Source organism: Danio rerio, chromosome 1 (genome assembly GCF_052040795.2).
Source record: "Danio rerio strain M-AB ecotype USA chromosome 1, GRCz13ab, whole genome shotgun sequence".
Lineage (NCBI taxonomy): Eukaryota > Metazoa > Chordata > Actinopteri > Cypriniformes > Danionidae > Danio > Danio rerio.
The window spans coordinates 60,492,493-60,510,525 of record NC_141021.1 but is presented as its reverse complement, the minus strand read 5'-3'; the positions used below and the strand labels follow the sequence as shown (position 1 = coordinate 60,510,525).

General features: G+C 42.6%; 2 protein-coding genes across 3 annotated transcripts; one reads left to right on the top strand and one right to left on the bottom strand.

Moving 5' to 3' along the window:
• Window positions 1–572: 572 nt before the first annotated feature.
• nlrp3 (NLR family pyrin domain containing 3) lies at window positions 573–16,374 on the bottom strand. The gene is made up of 10 exons (XM_087238384.1): window positions 16,359–16,374; window positions 14,439–16,239; window positions 13,863–14,036; window positions 12,509–12,700; window positions 12,270–12,440; window positions 12,010–12,183; window positions 11,134–11,180; window positions 10,778–11,046; window positions 8,694–8,707; window positions 573–2,240 (listed from the first exon to the last, which is right to left on the bottom strand). Exons 1-10 carry the CDS (start codon window positions 16,372–16,374, stop codon window positions 1,970–1,972), a joined length of 3,129 nt encoding a protein of 1,042 aa, XP_087094510.1. The 3' UTR covers window positions 573–1,969.
• LOC147837555 (uncharacterized) lies at window positions 2,975–10,695 on the top strand. 2 transcript variants are annotated; one of them, XR_015477155.1, is made up of 3 exons: window positions 2,975–3,005; window positions 3,065–10,376; window positions 10,665–10,695. XR_015477155.1 is itself a non-coding variant. In XM_087238194.1 (2 exons), the coding sequence occupies exon 2, from the start codon at window positions 3,509–3,511 to the stop codon at window positions 4,856–4,858; it is 1,350 nt and encodes a 449-aa protein (XP_087094320.1). In that variant the 5' UTR covers window positions 2,975–3,005; window positions 3,065–3,508; the 3' UTR covers window positions 4,859–10,695. The 2 variants fall into 2 exon arrangements, 1 of the variants encoding a protein (XP_087094320.1); XM_087238194.1 differs by having other exon boundaries at window positions 3,065–10,695.
• Window positions 16,375–18,033: the final 1,659 nt, after the last annotated feature.

Genomic DNA, 18,033 nt, shown 5'->3' with positions numbered 1-18,033 from the left:
GCCTCTTGGGAGCAAGCTCCGTTCGCGCCCACGCTGTTCTCACGCGAAAAGCCTCCAGAGGCCACTGTCGAGCGACCGTCTGTCCCAAACGTTGATTTACAAAAGCAAAAAAAAAAGCAAAAGCCCTCGTCCGATTTTGACCGCCTTTTCGGGTTTCGCCGCATTCTCGCCCTGTCCTGAACTCGTTCGTTTTTATTTTTTGGATTCTGTTTTTCATCTTACCTGATTTCTGGAACCGCTCTTCCCTAAACTCGATCCCAGTCGTCGTCGCCACGGCCGGCAGCTCCTCCTCCTCCAGGCCTCCGCCCCTCCGAGGTAACACTGCGAGCTAAACGGACAAACTGGTTGCAGCGGGAAAGCCCTCCACACAGAGGCGAGCCATCACAGCCGGCGTTACACTGCCCCACAGCGTTCGCTCGAAAAAAACAAAATTCGGCCACATGTACCTCCGGCCACTTAAATCGCAGTCTCTAGAAACATCCGCGGGGCTACGTTTTCGAAATGAGCCTGGGTTGGAGAAGGTGGCAAGGGAGGACTATCAAACTTGGGTACGATCCAGGCAATAAAACCAACTGTAAAAGCACCCTTAGCCTACCCAATTCACCTGTACCGCATGTTTTTGGACTGTGGGGAAACTGGAGCACCCAGAGGAAACCCATGCAAATGCAGGGAGAACATGCAAACTCCACACAGAAACACCAACTGACCCAGCCGAGGCTCAAACCAGAGACCTTTCTGTGGCAAGGCGACAGTGCGATTCATTCCTCAATTCGATTAATTAAATTTAATTTACTTAGGGTGAAAACACTGAACCTGTAATGGTTGCGAGCAATTTTGTCGGTCAGACGAGACTTAACAAGTGTGCCTTTTCAGATTGCTCATCCCAGAATCACCTGAACTGGTGTACTTGACTAAGATTAAGCATGTTTTACAAGCAGCATACGGGGCGTACTATCATCATCGCAGTTTACTCTCATGAACTTCATTAATATTTCCATCCTGACTAGTTCTGTTAATGTCATGACCTCTGCAAAGAATTTTTTCACCACATCAATTTCTCCGCGGGTGTTAGCAAGCGATTGTGCAGTTAGTTTTAAATTGCGTTGCATTGTATTCAACCCGGGCTCATTGTGGAAACGTAGCCCCGCGGACGTTTCTGCGGACCGCGATTTACGTCCCGGGAGGTACGTATTCGAGCGTTTTTTGTTTTCGCGGATCCGCGAGAGGCCGCTGTGCGCGCTTTTTCGCGTCTCGGGCGCCTCTCGGGAGCGCGCGGCGTTCGCGCCCGCGCCGTTCTCGCGCGAAAAGCCGCCGGATCGGAAAAAAAAAGTAAAAGCCCTCGTCTTCGATTTCGACCACGTTTTCGGATCCCGCCACGTTCTCGCCCTTATTTTTCGGATTCTGTTTTTCGTCTTACCTGATTTCCGAAACCTGCTGTTCCCCGGCCTTGATCCCGGTCGTCGTCCACCGTGGCTGGCTCCGGCTCCGCCTCCGGGGCCTCCGCTCCGCCGACGCAACGCTGTGAGCTAAGCGGACAAACTGATTGCATCGGGAAAGCCCTCCACTCGGAGGCGAGCCGTCGGCCAGCGAGCGCGAAGAGGAGGGGCAGAGCGGCACCACACCGCCCCGCAGCGTTCGCTCGAAAAAAACCAAACGCGGCCTTTACGTACCTCCGGCCATGTAAATCGCGGTCTCCAGAAACGTCCGCGGGGCTACGTTTCCAGAATGAGCTTGGGTTGATTGTATTCGTATGAAAAGGAAACTACAAAATGGCAGTGCATTTTTTTTATGTTGCCATTTTCCTATTGGTTGATTCCTGCTCCCCATCTGCTCCCATAAACTATTTTATCCTGTACCGTCCCAATCCCATGATTAAAAGTAAAGATGACTCCAATCCCACTTGAAATTCCGTGACCCGTGCGATTCCCAAAAAAATACCATCCTCTACTTCGGATTTAAAAACCTCTGTTTACGGTATCTGACAGATGAACACAGATTCGCCGTCTACTCTGAATGCTGCATAGAGAGGCTGTGTGAAAGGCGTGAGAAAGGTGTACAAGTGTGTGAGTGTGTCAGAGACGTGGTAAAAAGACAAAACACCAGCGGTTGTGTCCACATACACACCCACTCTCTTCCATGAGCCAGAGGATGGAGATTTCACAGTAATATCTTCTTCAGCGTGAGAAACATGTGTGCGACTTCCACACGTAATCTTCCATGACATGATGTTGTTTCCAAGTGTAACAGGTATTAAATTTATTTATGTTTCGTTATAAATTCACGCAAAATCTTTGTTTTGTTGGTCATTAATATGTAAGAAATAAAGAGAAAATGTTTTATTTTTGTTTTGACGCGTCGGCGCGATGACGTCATTGACGTGCGTTGCCGCGATGACGTCAGTGACATAGCGCGCGCTTTGCTTCAGTCTGTCGGAGGACAGAGCAGAGCGAGGTAGGCATTTACTTCTGTCCCGTAGAAAAGTGTGTATAAAGTACAAAAATATGTAATTTAGATGAAGTGAGTTTGTTATAATATGTTATATAACATGTACATGAGTTATATGAGTGTGTTTGGGTTCTTTATATCGTCTTTTAACCTGCCAAACTGTCGTTTCAACCAAGAGAAGTGCAGTGCACAATATTAGCATGAAATTTAGCCTGTGAAATGTGTATTTTGATTGCTGATTTTCGATTTGTTTTGTGTATGAATGTTTAGCAGTAGCAGGCGTAAGAGGAGTTTTAAGAGAAGACTAACTGCATGTTCTCTGTTTGTGCAGGTATTGTTTTTTGTGTTTTATGTGTCTGATGTTTAATGTGTTATATAAAATACTGGTAAATGTTATATATTATATATTAAGTAGAGTTTTTGTAAAGCATTGGGAAGTTAAAATATTCACTATATTAATTAACAGTTTTATAATGACTTATCTTTTTTCATTATGTAATATGTTATATTTACTGTTTTGTTCTTGCTTGAGTCTGTCGGAGGACAGAGCAGAGCGAGCAGTAGCAGGCGTAAGAGGAGTTTTAAGAGAAGACTAACTGCATGTTCTCTGTTTGTGCAGCACTTAAATAAATGAGACCGCTGAACCTGCAGACAGACTCCAGCTCTTTACTTTACACAACACAACACAACGCAGAGGGGTAGTCGAGCCGTTAAGACCGGCCCCGGCTACATTGGTGCCGTGACCTTCGAAAGGATCAACATCAGATTGACCACCGGATGTTGCTGTATGCTGCATTCTTCACACCAAGGATTCGGTTTAACTTTTCCCTTCTTGACTTATCTGCTGGAGAGAGGTACAAAGACTCATTGTGAAACATCAGTGAAGATAATTTGACAGAGACCAAAAAAAAAAAAAAAAAAAAGTTTACATAGTTTTTTTCTATTGGACACCTGCAAAGACTTTTGACAGAACATTTTTTTTTTCTCTTTTTGCTTAATCGTAATAAAATAATAGCAATATTTGAATAATAATTATAGTTATAATAATTTTAAAGAAAAGAAAATGTCATACACTTACGCTGCTGACGATGTTGAGGATGATGTGTATATTGGAGGAGGAAGGGGTAGATTTTTTAGAGATATAGTTCATGCACCAGGAGCTATGGGTTTTGTTGACTCTCCAGTGGTTAGTTCTACACGCATAAAAACTGATTGTCAAGTTCCCAGGTCAGACACACCTTCCACTGATTTGAGCCATCTCATTACACAATTAGCACATGAGATAGGACAATCAATCTCAGCACAGTTGTGCAAGGGAAATGAAAAGGGGGACAAAGTGTCGAACAATTCAAATGTAGGTTTAGAAACACCCTCAGCAGAATCACATTCTTTGAACATGACTGGTGTAAAACTAGTGATGCATTCTGACGTAAAAGAGCCACCAAGCTTTCGTGGAGATGGCACTGATAAACTTTCTATCCATGAGTGGGAAGAACAAATTGATGTTTATCTAAGAAAGAGAGGTGTGCCCAAAGGAGAGCAGGCTCAAGAGATGATATCTAGACTTGGGGGGAGAGCAAGAGACATAATTAAAGTTACATTGCGTAGTAATTCATCTTTAAAACCTGATGAAGACCCGAAAGTTGTTATTGACATTCTTAAGCAGCACTTTAGTGAACTGACATACTCTGCAATGCCACTCGCTGATTTCTATAACACTCTACCTGCAGTAGGAGAGAATGCAATGGACTATTGGATTCGTTTGAATAAGGCTGTTGATGTTGCAGAGCACTGCTTAAAAAGACAGGGACGTAACCTTGAAGATCCAAGTAAGGAGGTAACAATGATGTTCGTAAAACACTGCCCAGATCCAGCTCTTTCTGCTGTGCTAAAATTTAAAACTGCAGACAAGTGGAAAGCTTGTGAGATTCAGGAGCACCTTGATGATCATCATACGCAGTTGAAGATTCGGCAGCAGCAGGCCAAATCAAGACGTCCTGGTGTTGAGAGATATGCCACTGCGAATGTGCAGGCCACTGTAATTGATGAATCAGTGCAGGTGGGCGCATCAACAAGACTCCAAAATCAAACTGAAATGGTGGGTGATGTTCGCACAGTGTCTGATACTACAAGCTTGCAGAATCTCATTACTCAACTTGATCAAATGTTAAAGCAGAACAATCAAGCAGCAATCCGTACCCCATATATGTCAGGTGGATATCGGTCAGTCCGGAAACCATGTAGAGTCTGCAAAGCAACTGATCACTCAACTACCATGCACTGCCGACGAGAAGGTCTGTGTATGTCATGCTGTATGCCTGGCCACTGGAAAAGAGACTGCCCTAAGGCAAGATATGGAGCCAGTGTTCCCAATTTGAATATGAGTCAAGAACAACAACAGCTGTTAAACTGACGGACCTGCATATGGAGAGGGAATGTGCAGGTGAACAAAATAAAACCCTCAACCAACAATGTGAGATTGATTGGGAGCGATGGTATGAAAGTGCTTCCTCGGCTCAATATGAAGATAGTCAAGTAGTCATGCAAAATTCACAAAAAATTGAACTGTTTAGTGAACTGTTTTATGCTCCAGTAATCATAAACAAAACGTTCCAAGTAAAGGGAATGCTGGACTCAGGCTCCATGGCCTGTACAGTAAGCGAAGATACAGCGTCTCGATTGATGGAAAAAAACATACTCACCTATGACAAACAACTAACTGAGCGAGTCGTCCTGGTTGGGTGTGGAGGTCATCAAACCCGCCCTAAGTGCATGTATGAAGTGGAGATAGAAGTGTACGGTGTTCAGTGCATTGTTCCCATTCTTGTGGTCCCAGGACAAAAAGATGATCTCATCCTTGGATCTAATGTCATAAAGTACCTCATGCATGAGATGAAAAGCAGTGATGACTACTGGAGAGTGGCCACTCAGAGCTGTGATTCCTCATTGGCCTCTGATGCTTCTCAGTTTCTTGATATGATGGCTGGATTGACACGATGGCAAGGTGCTGAAACTCCTAATAAGATTGGAACTGTGAAACTGACACAAGCTGTGACCCTCATGGCGAAACAGGAGTATCTTGTTTGGGGCAGACTCCCGAAAAACACTCCTATGTCTCCAGGCAGCACAGTGGTTGTTGAGCCCACGTCCTCAAAATCCATGCAACGAAACATTCTGGTTGCCCGCATTATCACACCTATGTGGGGTGATGGATATATCCCTATGAAAATTATGAACCTTTCCGATCAGCCAGTAACTTTAAAGAGAAATTGCAAGCTAGCAGATGTTTCGCCCTGTGTAGCTGTTGAAGATTTCACAGCTTTCCAGAACACTAGTCAGGTTGATAGGAAGGAACAAGTGTTAGCTAACACTGAATCTAACTCTGAGGATCTCAAGAAAAAACTTGTAGAGGTTGGCCTTAAGGATTTAGACATTGATTTGTGCCAAGTAAGCAACTCTACTAAGCAAGAGTTAGTTCAGCTATTAGTTAATTATAATGACATCTTTTCGAAACATGCTTTGGACTGTGGCGAGGCAAAAGGCTTCTCTCATCGGATCCGTCTGACAGACGAACGCCCATTTCGCCTTCCTTACAGAAGAGTTCCTCCTGCTCATTACGAAAAACTGAGACAAGTCTTGACAGAGATGGAAAATCAGGGCATAATAAGGAAGTCCATTAGTGAATTTGCCTCACCACTAGTCATGGTATGGAAAAAAGATGGCAGTTTGAGAATTTGCACCGACTTTAGATGGCTCAATGCCAGGACTTTAAAAGACGCGCACCCACTCCCACATCAGTCAGACTGTTTGGCATCCTTGGGTGGGAATGTCTATTTTAGCACAATGGACTTGACTTCGGGTTTCTATAATATACCCATGCATGAGGAAGACAAGAAATTTACTGCATTCACCACCCCACTTGGTCTGCATGAATACAACCGCATGCCACAAGGCTTATGCAATAGCCCCGCTTCGTTTATGCGGATGATGCTGAGTATATTTGGTGACCTGAATTTTACTAAGCTATTGTGCTATTTAGACGACCTACTAGTTTTTGCAGCCACTGAGAAGGAAGCATTGAGTAGGTTGGAGGAAGTATTCCAAAGACTTCGCCAGAACAATCTGAAACTGAGTCCCAAAAAGTGTCACCTATTGCGAACATCAGTGAAGTTCTTGGGGCACATAATCGGAGGGGGTGGAGTTTCTGTTGACCCAGAAAAGGTGGATGTAATCTCCCGTATGAACAAGTCAGATCTTATGGACAATGACGGAGTTACTCCTTCTGTTAAAAGAATAAAATCCTTTCTGGGAATGGTCTTTTATTATCAGCATTACATAGCTAATTGCTCTGCCATTGCAAAACCTTTGTTTGCCCTCACTGCTGGACAGAAGAGGAAAGGAAAGGGAAGGATCACAAAACAGGCTGGTACCTATAGGAAACTAAAATCTTCCGATTGGACGGCAGAGTGTGATGCAAGTTTCAACTCACTGAAAGAGAAGTTGTTAAACTGTGTAATACTGGCACATCCTGATTTTTCGAAACCCTTCATCCTGTCCATAGATGCTTCTTTAGATGGGTTGGGGGCAGTATTAGCTCAAATACCTCAGGGGGAAGACAAAGCTAGGCCTGTTGCATTCGCAAGCAAAACACTCAGTACCTCACAGAAACGATATCCAGCCCACCGCCTTGAATTTTTGGCCTTAAAGTGGAGTGTTTGCGAGAAGTTTAGTCATTGGCTTAAGGGGAACACATTTACCGTATGGACGGATAACAATCCGTTGACATACATAATGACTAAACCAAAGCTAGATGCCTGCGAACAACGTTGGGTCGCCAAGCTAGCCCCATATACCTTCGATATACGTCACATAGCAGGAAGTAAGAATGTGGTGGCTGATGTTCTTAGTCGTGATCCTTTTGCAAAGACAGTCAGTAATAGGCTGCTCAATGAGTTCTATAAGTGCTTGCTGTCTGAGGCTGAAGAAGTTTGTGAGGAAAGGATCCAGGATGCATTCAGACTGAAAGTTCAGTGTCACCGCAAGGAGTCTGAGTCTGACCCCAAAGAGATTCTTTCAGTAGCTAATTCAGATTCTTGTGATGCTAATGAAGTTAATGCTCTTTGTGAAGCTCATAATAACTGGGAACAAGCAGCAGAGTCTAGGGCAATGCATTTAATTCAATCTGTTCAGCAGTTCACACCATCTAATCTGGACACCTTAACGGAACTCTCCTTACAAGAACTTCAACAACGACAGGAACAGGATACCAGTATAGCCACAATTGCCCCTTTTGTGTCCCGCAAAAGAAGGCCTTCAAGGCGAGAAAAGGCTAACTTCAACCTGGGCGCACTGTTTCTCAGCAAACAGTGGGAGAGACTTACAATTCTCGATGGGATACTTTATCGAGTGTCTAAGGACCCTACATGCAAGCAGAAGCGATATCAGTATGTGCTGCCCCAGAGTCTCAAGGCTAAAGCATTGAGTGGTATTCACGACCTTGCAGGACACCAGGGTCAAGCAAGAACACTTTATTTGGCAAGGCAGCGATTTTTTTGGCCTAAGATGGAGCAGGACGTCAAGGCCTATGTCAAATGTTGCCAAAGATGCATTCTTGCTAAATCACCTGAACCATCCGCTAGAGCCCCATTGGAGAGTATCAGAACTTCGTCACCCATGGAACTTGTATGCCTGGACTTTTGGAGTGCAGAAGACTCAAAGCAAAACTCTGTCGACGTGTTAGTAGTTACGGACCACTTCACCAAATTAGCCCATGCGTTTCCGTGTGCCAATCAGACAGCTAAGCAAGTGGCAAGGAAGCTGTGGGATCATGTTTTTTGTGTTTATGGATTCCCGGAACGTATACACACAGACCAAGGTGCTAATTTTGAGAGTGGTTTAATCGCAGAGTTGCTTAAGTTGTCAGGAGTTGTTAAATCACATACCACAGCATATCATCCAATGGGCAACGGAGGAACTGAACGATTTAATAGGACTTTAGGAGCAATGCTGCGCTCTTTGCCATTAAAAGCTAAACATCAATGGCCTCAACAAATTCAGACCCTAACATTTGCCTATAATGCCACTGTACATGAAACAACTGGGTTTCCGCCGTTTTACCTTATGTTTGGCCGCGTGCCAAGACTCCCTGTAGACGTGATGTTCAAACAGGTATTACGGGATCCTGTAGTAGTGGATTATAGTACTTACGCCAAGACGTTACTCTCTCATCTCCATGAAGCAGCAGCCATTGCCCAACAGCATTCTGCTAAAGAGCAACAAAAACAAGCTCAGGGATATAACAAAAAAGTAAAGGGCACGCATTTGAACATTGGAGATCATGTACTGATCGCTAATAAGGGAGAGAGAGGAAGGAGGAAACTTGCTGATAAGTGGGAGTCCACTATCTATAAAGTCATCAAACGGAACCCTCGGACACATACATATGTGGTACAAGACAATAACGGAGCTAGGAGAGTTGTACATCGCAATCTTTTATTGGACATCAGCTTTTTACCTGCTCAGATGGAGTTTGGAGGAGCCAGTGATTTGTGGTTAGAGGAACGTGATGAGGAAGAGTCCGTTGCTACCTCAAAGACTCAGGATCTCTCAGTTTGTTTGGAGAGCAGTTGTTCAAAGGAACGAACAAGTCTTTGGGTGCTGGATGGAACGGAACATTCAATGGATCATAGCACACCAAGTGAAACTGGATCTGGGTGGTTCTACACTGATGGAGGACAGCAAAGTCAGGATGATGATTGCTCTGAGAAGTTCTTTGAGGATGAAAGTCATGTTACAGAGCCTCGTGATAGTCAGACAGACTGTTTCAATCTCGATAGTGACAGAAACACATCCATTGTTAACACAGTAGAACTGCCTAATCATGAGACTGAAGATCGAGACACTCAGAACATTGTAAACACACAAAGACAAGTCACACGTGCTGGTAGAGTAGTCAAAAAGGTTAATCGTCTCATTGAGTCTATGGCACAGAAACAGTTCAACTTTAAATCAATTACAAACACCTTGGGTAGAAAGTCACAGTCATTACTTACCTTGTTTTAGACATTTATTTAATCGTCCAATTTTATGTCCTCTAATACACACTTGAGAAATAGCTTGATCCCTATAAATGTAAATTAATTCATTTGACATGGTTTAAATAGGCATAATATTGTTGACTTAATGATTTGGTATTTGGAACCTGGTATGGTGTAAAAGGCATCATTTATTCTGAGAGGCTTTTAAAGGTCTGATCACCCTTTAAAATTTTTCTCAACCTTTTTGTAAGGTAGCATTTTCAAGCTGAGTAGGTTCAGAGATTGTTCGAATAATTTAGTCAACTATTTTTAAATGCTTAAGTTTTAGGGATTTTGGTGAATTTAGAAGGGGGTGAATGTAACAGGTATTAAATTTATTTATGTTTCGTTATAAATTCACGCAAAATCTTTGTTTTGTTGGTCATTAATATGTAAGAAATAAAGAGAAAATGTTTTATTTTTGTTTTGACGCGTCGGCGCGATGACGTCATTGACGTGCGTTGCCGCGATGACGTCAGTGACATAGCGCGCGCTTTGCTTCAGTCTGTCGGAGGACAGAGCAGAGCGAGGTAGGCATTTACTTCTGTCCCGTAGAAAAGTGTGTATAAAGTACAAAAATATGTAATTTAGATGAAGTGAGTTTGTTATAATATGTTATATAACATGTACATGAGTTATATGAGTGTGTTTGGGTTCTTTATATCGTCTTTTAACCTGCCAAACTGTCGTTTCAACCAAGAGAAGTGCAGTGCACAATATTAGCATGAAATTTAGCCTGTGAAATGTGTATTTTGATTGCTGATTTTCGATTTGTTTTGTGTATGAATGTTTAGCAGTAGCAGGCGTAAGAGGAGTTTTAAGAGAAGACTAACTGCATGTTCTCTGTTTGTGCAGGTATTGTTTTTTGTGTTTTATGTGTCTGATGTTTAATGTGTTATATAAAATACTGGTAAATGTTATATATTATATATTAAGTAGAGTTTTTGTAAAGCATTGGGAAGTTAAAATATTCACTATATTAATTAACAGTTTTATAATGACTTATCTTTTTTCATTATGTAATATGTTATATTTACTGTTTTGTTCTTGCTTGAGTCTGTCGGAGGACAGAGCAGAGCGAGCAGTAGCAGGCGTAAGAGGAGTTTTAAGAGAAGACTAACTGCATGTTCTCTGTTTGTGCAGCACTTAAATAAATGAGACCGCTGAACCTGCAGACAGACTCCAGCTCTTTACTTTACACAACACAACACAACGCAGAGGGGTAGTCGAGCCGTTAAGACCGGCCCCGGCTACACAAGCATGCACCTGCCCGGCAAAAGATCATCAGGTTTCCTCGGGATGCTTTCATACGCCACACCGACCGTGCCTTCCTGACCCGTCCATTCAGTCTCCCAGTAACATCGTCCGGACAGACTCTCTCTGGACAGTACTTGATGATGCTCTTCAAATCTCTCCGGATCATCAGGATACGGCTGTTTCTCTTTTAGAGTCACCTTTCTGTCTCCATCAGAGAGAAGCAGATGAACGTGAGCTGTGTTTGGATCCAGAGTGAGATCAAATGCATCTGTGAGACAGAAAACACTTCTGTTATTACCTCAGACAGACACTTGTAGAATACATGATTGATTGAGAGGGATGATGATAAACCTACACTTCATTATCCCGGGTTTCATCAAGTGGTCACCCATAGGATCAGTTCTACAGGGGGAAAAGAATATGAATAATAATAATGATAATGTAATAAATAAACATTTGTATACTATCTATCCAATAATATTACTGAAACTAATATAAATATATAATTGAATAAATAAGCATATTTGCATAAGTAAACAAATAGACCGAATGATGCAAAATCTCTTCCTAGGGCGTACTCACACTATGTACAGTTGCCTTGAACCGGGCTGAAGCTTGCTTGTACCACATCCATCTCCCCTGACGGCCCGCACCCACATTGGAGGGCGCACAGTGGACATTTTTTTGTAGTTACATGACTTTAGAGGTTTGGGATGCAGTGACACACAGTCAAATATTTCCCAGAACAGATCAGCCACTTTTGACGCTCATAAACAATCACAAAGTCCTCATGCTGCAGGAATTTGGAGGTTTGCTGAAGGTGCAGCTGTTGTGCAGTGAGGGCTTTACATCTGTATTAAACTACGACAGTGTGCGTTCATCGAATAATAAGAATGATTGATAAATCCATATGAAACAGTCCCTTAAAAGTCACGTTTCGTCTTCAATTTCGGGCTCAGGAGCGCTTTGCGCTCACACTACAAGCGTACCGCGACTGATCCCAAATGAACCACGCTCTGGCACACCTCTTCCAACCACGCCTGAGCCTGATTCAGAGCACACACACTTCTTAAACAATCTGGGAAACGGGCCTGTGCACGGTTCAGATAGCATAATGTGGATACGCCCTTACTTAATATTTCTGTCTTCTTTCTAGTCCAAATACCCCAAAAATTCTGTGGATTGCATGTGGATTCCTATTGATAAGATATTAGTTAAACATTTAACATACTTGAGTGTCTTCAGTTTACAGTGTGGATCCTCCAGTGTGTGTTGGAGCAGCTGGACTCCTGATTGTCCTGGGTGATTGTAGCTCAGATCCAGCTCTCTCAGGTGTGAGGGGTTTGAACTCAGAGCTGAAGATAGAAAACCACAGCCTTCCTCTGTCACCATACAGCCAGACAACCTGCACACACACACACACAGATTGCCTACAGACATCAACAAAATTACTTACTGACTGTACATTAACTTTCATATGTTCTTACAAACCTCAGTATCTTTAGTTTACAGTTTGGACTCTTCAGTCCATCAGAGAGCAGCTTCACTCCTGAATCCTGCAGGTCATTGTTACTCAGGTCCAGCTCTCTCAAGACCGAATTGGAGCTCAGAATCGGTGAAAGCTGCTGACAACTCATTTCAGTGAGGTTACACCAGCTCAACCTGCATAAAAATTAAGCTCTTCTATCATCTCACTTACTAACTGATTTCTTCAAACTTCTGTAATGCACAGTATCATCAATACTTTCCTCAAGACTTGAAGTCTTTTCTCTGTGTTCTCCATCCCTTGTAGGAGCTTTTGGAGTCCTGAGTCCTGCAGATCGTTTCCGCTGAGGTCGAGCTCTTTTAGACAGTGTGAGATACTCTGAAGCGCAGAGACCACCTGCATACAGCTGTCCTGCCCTAAATGACACCCGGCCAACCTGAAGGAGCATAAACCAGGATTTGGCAGAGACATTTGTAATTATATTTGCAGTGTAGAATGACAGCTCTAGTGACTGTTTTTCTCAACACTTATGGCATTATTTGCTTCCGTCATTGGATTTTGCAGTTAAAATACACAGAAAATATATTAAAATGTTCTAGATATGGAATTTTAATCACTCTTTAGATCTGGAGGCTGGTAGTCGATATGATAGCTGATAATAATTAGATTAAAAGAGCCCCTATTTTGCATTAAAAAGGTCATATTTTGGTTTAAGAGGTCTCCAACAACATGCTGATATGAGTGTAAGGTCAAAAACACTTTCATTGTCTTATAATCTGCATTTATTTTTACCTAATCATCCCAGCGGCTCCCATATGAATAGTTCGGCGATTCATTTGTTGCCAAAGCACTCCTTAGCCAAAGCTAATCTGCACTGATTGGTCTGATGACCCAGTCTGTTGCGATTGGTCAACTGTGTTCAGCACAAGACCGAGAGAAAAGCCCATCATGACTATGAAGTAGCAGCCAGAGAGTACATGAGAGCCCAATGCAGGAATGCAATAAATGAATGCAGCTAAACACCAACATATTGCTCTACTCTTAACCCTAACCCCAAGTAATAACAAAACGCATTCAGTATTAATCCACACAGCGGCAAAAGCTGAACTATTCTGAATATTGACTGTGCCGTACGTGTGAGGAACAGCTAATGGTGGCCACAGCAAAGGCAAACAGCAGAGGATCGCCAGTCCAGAAACGCACTTAAAATCAGCAAAAGAAGAAGCACGTTTCACGTTTTTAACATGGTTTTGGACGTGATATGTGAACAGCCCCATACAGATTTAATCTGAGGGATACATCTATAATAGATACGTGATCACAAGCCATGCTTAGTGATTACAAGTTACAACACACAATTAAATACATATTTTGCAAACTACACAAAATGAGGCAACAATTTTAATGACATTTAGCATGCGAAGGGGTTCAGAAAGAGTAATTTATCAGTCTAAAGATATTGGGATAAATATATATGACCGATAATGTTAACATAATAAAATACCATGTGTTGGCTGATATTGCTATGGCCAATCATTGCACTTGTAAAATCCAGAAGGGACTGATAAACGTTTGTATATTAGTGGAATGGTAATAACCTGAGGGTCTCCAGATGACAGTGTGGGCTCTTGAGTCCAGCACACATCACGTTCACAGCCGCCTCCAGACTGTAGTTGTAGCTCAGTTCCAGCTCAACCAGAGGACAGTTCTCCAGCTGTAAAGCCAAAGCCACTGTTTCAAAGCATGTTTCTGTCAGTCCACAGTCTGAAAACCTGAAAACAGATCACAACAAAGAGAACTTAAAAAGTAAGCTAGAAACACCCTTAAAAACCCTCCTCACTCCTAATTTTGGCACGTAATTCTCTGAGCACAAACAGTTCCTTTGTATAATCAGCACTTGTTGTCTGTATTGCATTTTCTTGTTGAGTTGCTGTATGCTTCCTCAACTGCAAGTTGCTTTGGACAAAGCATCTTCCAAATGACTAAATGTAAAGGCCGCTGAACATGCAGCATTTGTCTCAATAGCTTCTTCTGCATATTCACAGCAAATACGCTACCTGGAGAAAATTCACCTCTATTTGCATGTTTGTATTGTCTTTGTATGTAATCTAATCTAATGCATTTAGCGCAAACCCAGCATAACGATTTAGGAATAATTATCTGGGTCTACTTACAGGGCCTTGCGGCTGCATCTCACGGCTGGCACGAGAATCCTGCATCCCGCATATGTTTTGTTGAACAACTTTGGGTTGAATTTGTCCAGCACTTCCTGTGACATCAGAAGCACATACACCAGCGCTGAGCAGTTTGATCTGGACATGACTTTTGGCCGATTTGTCTTTGACCTCAGATATTTCATGATTTGTTGGTACAGGGTTCTGTCATGCAGTTCCAGGATGCAGAAGAAGTGGTTGATAGATTTATCTGGGCATTTGTCATTGTTTTGCAACTGCTTGAGGTACTGAACGGTTTTACTGATGCTTTGTTTACTGTTCTTGGTTTCGTTCAGGATGCCGATGAGTAGCTTCTGATTGGACTCGAGAGAAATGCCCAGCAGGAACCGCAGGAAGAGATCAAAATGCCCTCGATCGCTCTTCTCCGCTTTATCGATCGCCTTCCTCAGCAGAACGTACAACAGCTCCTTCTGTTTAGGACGTGAATCCTCCAGGAAGAACATCAGGTCACTAACACTCCAGTTCATGTCTTTTTCCAGCTTCAAGTAGCAAAGAAACACATGCAGCGCAGCAAGGAACTCCTGCACACTCAAGTGTATGAAGTAATACACCTTCAGCTCATGCAGGACAGAGTCTTTCTTGAAGATCTCAGTGCACAGTCCTGTGAACTCTTCATCTGCGTTAATGCCGCATGCTTCCAGATCCTCCCGGTAGAACATGACGTTCTCTTTCTTCAGCTGTTCGAACGCCAGTTTGGCCAACTTAGAAATCATGTCTCTGTTTGAACCCAACAGCTCTCTTCGATCCCGTATCAGTTTTTCATCATACTTCTGGTTCTTGATGTTCATCTGTATCAGCAGGAAGTGGATGTACATCTCAGTGAGGGTGGAGGGAATGTCCTCCCCTTTGTTCTTCTGGAGAATATCCTGAAGAACGGTGGCGATGATCCAGCAGAACACGGGAATGTGGCACATGATGTAGAGACTGCGGGACGTCCGGATGTGGGAGATTATCCTGGAGGCTTGATCTTCATCTGGGACCTTTCTTCTGAAGTACTCCTCCTTCTGCTTGTCAGTGAATCCGCGCACCTCAGTGAACAACCCAACATGGTAGGAAGGGATCCGATTGGCCGCTGCGGGTCGTGAGGTCACCCAGATGAGAGATGAGCGAAGCAGCTTTCCTTTGATGAGGCTTGTAAATAAACCATCGATGGATGCGCAAGAATGGACATCGTTCACTGAACTAAGGTTAAAGTTCAAATCCAGGCGACTCTCATCAAGCCCATCAAAGATGAACAGCAGTTTGCATTTTTCATAAAACGGTGTCTTTTCCACGCCAGTGATGTCAGGGAAAAGTTTCAACAGAAACTTGTGAAGACTAACATCTCCATCTTTTATCATCAGGTTAATCTCTCGAAATGGAAGCAGAAACATACAGTCCACATCCAGATTGGCTCTTCCTTCAGCCCAGTCCAGGATGAACTTGTTCACAGAGAACGTCTTTCCAATGCCGGCGATGCCTTTGGTCAGAACAACGTTTCCCTTGTCCTTCCCCTTTAACAAATTGAATATTTCATTACAGTCGATTGGTTTGTCCTCAGATCTTGGCATCTGCAAGGCTAGGTCAAACTTCTGAACCTCGTGTTCTTTGCAGACGTCTGTCATGTCCCCTTCAGTAATGAACAGCTCGGTGTACACTTTGTTGATGTCTGTTTTGTTGCCTTTCTTGCCTTCAAACACATCTACACTGGCCTTTATGCTTTCCTTGTGTTTTTTGAGGACTTCTCCTAAGAAGTCATCATCTAGAAATCAAAAGCACAAGAATTGTTGTGACTTTAGCTGAATTGTTGTAGACATTGATACAATTATGTAAATGTGAGTCCAACCCTTTTTTTTTAAGATTTGCCAATTGATTTTGTACCTTCTTTTTGGGACATCTGTCCTTTGAGTGGATTAGGTGAAAAAGCCAAAGTAAGTACACAATTTGTAAACACAAATATATTTATCTATTAAAGTGCTAACAAAGCAAACTCATGCAGACTGTAGGCAGGTAAGGATGACAAGGTTATTTGGAGAATTTGCACGTGCACACATAGGGCTCAACCTGTGCAGTGCACATGCCCTTTTTAGTCTCGGATAGAAAGTGCCCTTCCAAAATGGTCAAAAGTGCCCCCGCGACGCGACACATCCTCCATCCGCGACGCGACACACCCTCCATCCCCGCACGACAACACCGTTCTTGAGTGTGCACGCTCACCCCCCCCCGTGCTTTACAGTACGCGCGCAACAACAACCCCCCCACCCAACCCCCCCCACGCGCTCTTCAAAAAATTTATCCTGCACATGCCCGTTGTGGACGGTCTATGCACGGGCCTGTTAAGCAACCTGGTCTGAAAAAATGACACTGTCAATAAATTACTCCAGGTGAATAGGAGGAAAATATGGAACAATAAGGCCACGATTCCATTGAAGGGTTTTTGCACAGCAAAAAATGGCAGCAGTCTTCAAAAAACTGAGCTGTAAGTGCTTCTTCAACTGTCAGAGCTTTAAAAACAGCAAAGTGCTCAGCACTTTTTGTTAAACGTCTCACCATGTTGCCAGCTTTGTAAAACAACATGGCAGTCCCATTGACAACAACAAAAAATGCACTCAGCTTGGGAAAAAAAGCTCCACTGGACATGTAGCCCTAATCACACTGGATAGATTTTTCATGGTGAGAGCCACCTTTTTAAAATGGGTTTCTATTGGTTTCTAATGCTGTTTATGTGTGCTGGGTGCATCATGTTGCTCTGTGTTTTTGACAGAGTGCTCTGTGTGCCTGCAGTTGCAAAAAGTCCCCTGATGTCATGTACTCCAGCATCAAGACCATTGATACAGTGGTTCCCTAGCTACATAAAAAGCACAGCACACTGCTCTTTTCTCAAGTCAACAAAATGATGCAGTGCGTCTCACTTTTTCAGAACTGAAAAGCCGTGTGATCAGTCCTCAAGAGTTTGTTTACATTTTCAACTATAAGCAGAAACCTTTAGGCCATTTGCTTTTGGGTTTCTGAAAATAAAACTTTAAAACTATTTTCAAATATCTAATATAAAACCATATACCCGTACAGTTTCATTTTCCATTTTTGGTAAAAAGTTTCCATTTTAAAATGGATTGTTAAAACTTTAAATACAAAAATAAATTAGAAAGTGTTACAAAATGAAGTGAAGTATTAATAATTCAAAAAAATAACATAACTAAATTTGGGGAGACACTAAACAAGCCCAGAGTCACCTAAGCAAACTTGGAAACTCTGTTATTAACCATATTATAGCTCACACTGCAAACAAGCAAAGCAACCTGCCAATGGATTAGGCAAAATAACCTTATGTCAAAAGGAAAATATTATTTTGCTTATTTCATTGGCAGATTATTTTGCTTGTTTTACGAAAAAACTCACTTAATTTTGACATATTATTTCTTAAAACAAGTCAATGTTCATTATCTGTCCTGAAATTGCTTCTTGAATTAATAATTGTTATATATTTGGACTAGAAACAATCCAGCTAACAAATTTAGGTTGTAAGAACGTTCTCTTAACGTTATCTGTAACGTTC